Genomic DNA, 2500 nt, shown 5'->3' with positions numbered 1-2500 from the left:
ACAAAATTTTAATTATATAATGTATGTACACACACAAACATATAAATACATGCTTGAAAATAGTTACTGGCATCCTGTTAATGAAGACGCTTTAGCTCCAGTTATTTTCTGAACTTTGTTAGTATTTGTTTCAACCAACACCACAATCGAATTCATACTGGAGAGTTAAAAAAAATAGAAATAAAAGCTGTTCGGCTCAGTCTGAAATATTTAGAAGTAACAGATATTAAAGGAATTGCTAGGAAAAACTGAAAGGGAAAAACTATTTCTGTTTGACAGTTAATTGTTTAATATTCCTTTACCGTCGCTCTCTGATTATGGTGTTAGAACAAATACTAACAAAACATTTCATTCTGAAAGAATGCGGAGAACGGATGTTTTACCTAAACAGCACGCATGTGGGACTCCATGCTCATGTTACTCTGAATCCCTACCCGCACAATTCTTCTGTGCCGTATCATGTCTCCAACCAGCTCATGCGATCAATCAGATGCAGTTTTTTAAGAGACAGTGCTGTGTTTTCTTCCCTTCTTTCAGTTGGCCTCCTCGTCACAAGGTTGGTCAAGTTTTGTTTTTTTTTTTTTAATTTGTTTTGAAGTATAGTTGATTGATAATGTTGTGTTAATTTCTGCTGTACAGCAAAGTGACTCAGTTATACATATATATATATATGTATTCTTTTTCATATTCTTTTCCATTATGGTTTATCACAGGACACTGACTATAGCTCCCTGTGCTATACAGTAGGACCTTGTTGTTCATCCATTCTGTATTTGCATCTGCTAAATCCCAACCTCCCGATCCTTCCTTCCCCCACCCAAGGTTGGTCAAGTTTTGTTTCTTGGTCACTTAGTAAAACTTTGGTGCCTCTACGTGTTTTTCAGACATTCAATTCATGTCAAGGAAGAGCCAGTGATTGCCGAGGATGAAGACTGCCCGATGTCCTTAGTGACAACAGCGAATCACAGTCCAGAACTAGAAGATGACAGAGAGATTGAAGAAGAGCCTTTATCTGAAGATCTGGAATGAGAACTGACTTGTGAAACCTCAGCGTGAAGGGACATATCACTGACCTTCATAACCACTCCACAACCATGAATATTTGACAAATTTTTACTGTGACTATTTATTAAGCATGGATAAAGGAGACAGCCCTAAAGGAACTTATGAAGCCAGCCCTTTGGGATTCAGTACCAACAGGCAAATTGCTTGTTTTCTTCTCTCTCTTTTTTTTTTTTTTTTTTTTTAGAAAAAAAAGACAAAAACTGATTTTCTTGGGAAAAAAAAAAAAAAGAACTGTTCTTTCTATAATGGCTTTGCCCATTTAAAAAATGTGGCTCTTAAGGGTTCATGAAATGACTGAATATGAGGATACACGTCCTGTAGAAAGCAAACGCGCCTCATATACTGCCAAAAATAGTGTTAGTTTCATTAATGTGAATTTTCCAGCATTCAGTAGTTGTAATGTTAGAAACAATTGCTGGTCAAGTTCAACTTGTTGCTATTGTTTTTAATTTGCACAGGAGTAGTATCAGAAATTAGTGTCACTGCTTGTATCTAGCTGAATTTTAAACAACAGAACATTAGTTTTTTATGTTGGTGCCACCAACTGTAAATGACATAAGTTAGTTATTACAAAACACAGTAATTAGACTGTTGCAACCATCTAAAACCTTAGGCTTCCAGTCTGTGCTGTTAGTGTTAAGATGTAAAGTGCAATCCTAAGCTAACATTATCTGTGCAAGCACCATAGAAACATTTGCATATCTGCATAGATCTTACAACTGTACTCTTTACCTCCTTGTGATAAAGCTTTGTCTACCTGCAAACACAGTCAAAGGCTACAGCTGCAAACCAAAGCCAACTCTAACCATGGCCAAGAGCTCAAGGACAGAAGCAGCCACATGCTTTGGTCAGCCTTCTGTAACTTCAATTAGTACAAAGGAACCTTTTCCATGAACTACCTGCTGTTTTCTGATGACCTCTGGGATCTTTTCATTTAGCCCTAAAGCAAGAATCAAATATGACAAAAACCACAAGTAAAAACCTAATTTAGACACAGAGTAATCTTCTGAGGCCAAAAGTCCATCTAAATGCAATGAAGATTTGCTTTCATTAAAGACAGAGGTGAGGACAAAATCTGCAGTGGAAGTTATGATATGCTAGAAAGCAACAAATGTGGATCACTGACCAAAACGATTATGTACTTGATGCAAATGCAGATTGCATATTGTTATATATATAGGACATTGTGTTTTTGTTTTCCCCATCCAGTCACTTATTTTCGGTGGTGAATACATGTTGTTAGAAGATGTCTTGTATGGTCTGAATCTTTGTTGTGTACCATTTTTTATAGTCTTAAGTTATAATGAAAAAAACAAAAAGTAGGAACCAAACATAAAAGGTCTAGTAAAGCCAAAAATTAATTTCATATTGATTTTAAAGTGATCTAGCTGAGTTTTTACACTGAAAGCAAAGATTATAGCAATTGTAGTCCATG

The 2500-nt window shown here is 35.9% G+C and overlaps 1 protein-coding gene across 11 annotated transcripts in view; it reads left to right on the top strand.

Moving 5' to 3' along the window:
* Window positions 1-2500, top strand: part of FOXP2 (forkhead box P2) — a 531392-nt gene that overhangs the window by 526550 nt on the left and 2342 nt on the right. For all 11 annotated transcript variants that reach the window (XM_057550253.1, XM_057550257.1, XM_057550256.1 and 8 more), the window contains one exon: window positions 885-2500. This exon is cut by the window's right edge and continues 2342 nt beyond it. In XM_057550253.1, coding sequence (XP_057406236.1) covers window positions 885-1029 — 145 coding nt within the window. In that variant the 3' untranslated portion in view covers window positions 1030-2500. The remainder of the gene's footprint in view (window positions 1-884) is intronic.

This window comes from Balaenoptera acutorostrata, chromosome 7 (assembly GCF_949987535.1).
Source record: "Balaenoptera acutorostrata chromosome 7, mBalAcu1.1, whole genome shotgun sequence".
In the NCBI taxonomy this organism is placed as follows: Eukaryota; Metazoa; Chordata; class Mammalia; order Artiodactyla; family Balaenopteridae; genus Balaenoptera; species Balaenoptera acutorostrata.
This window is presented reverse-complemented; position numbering and strand designations above follow the sequence as displayed.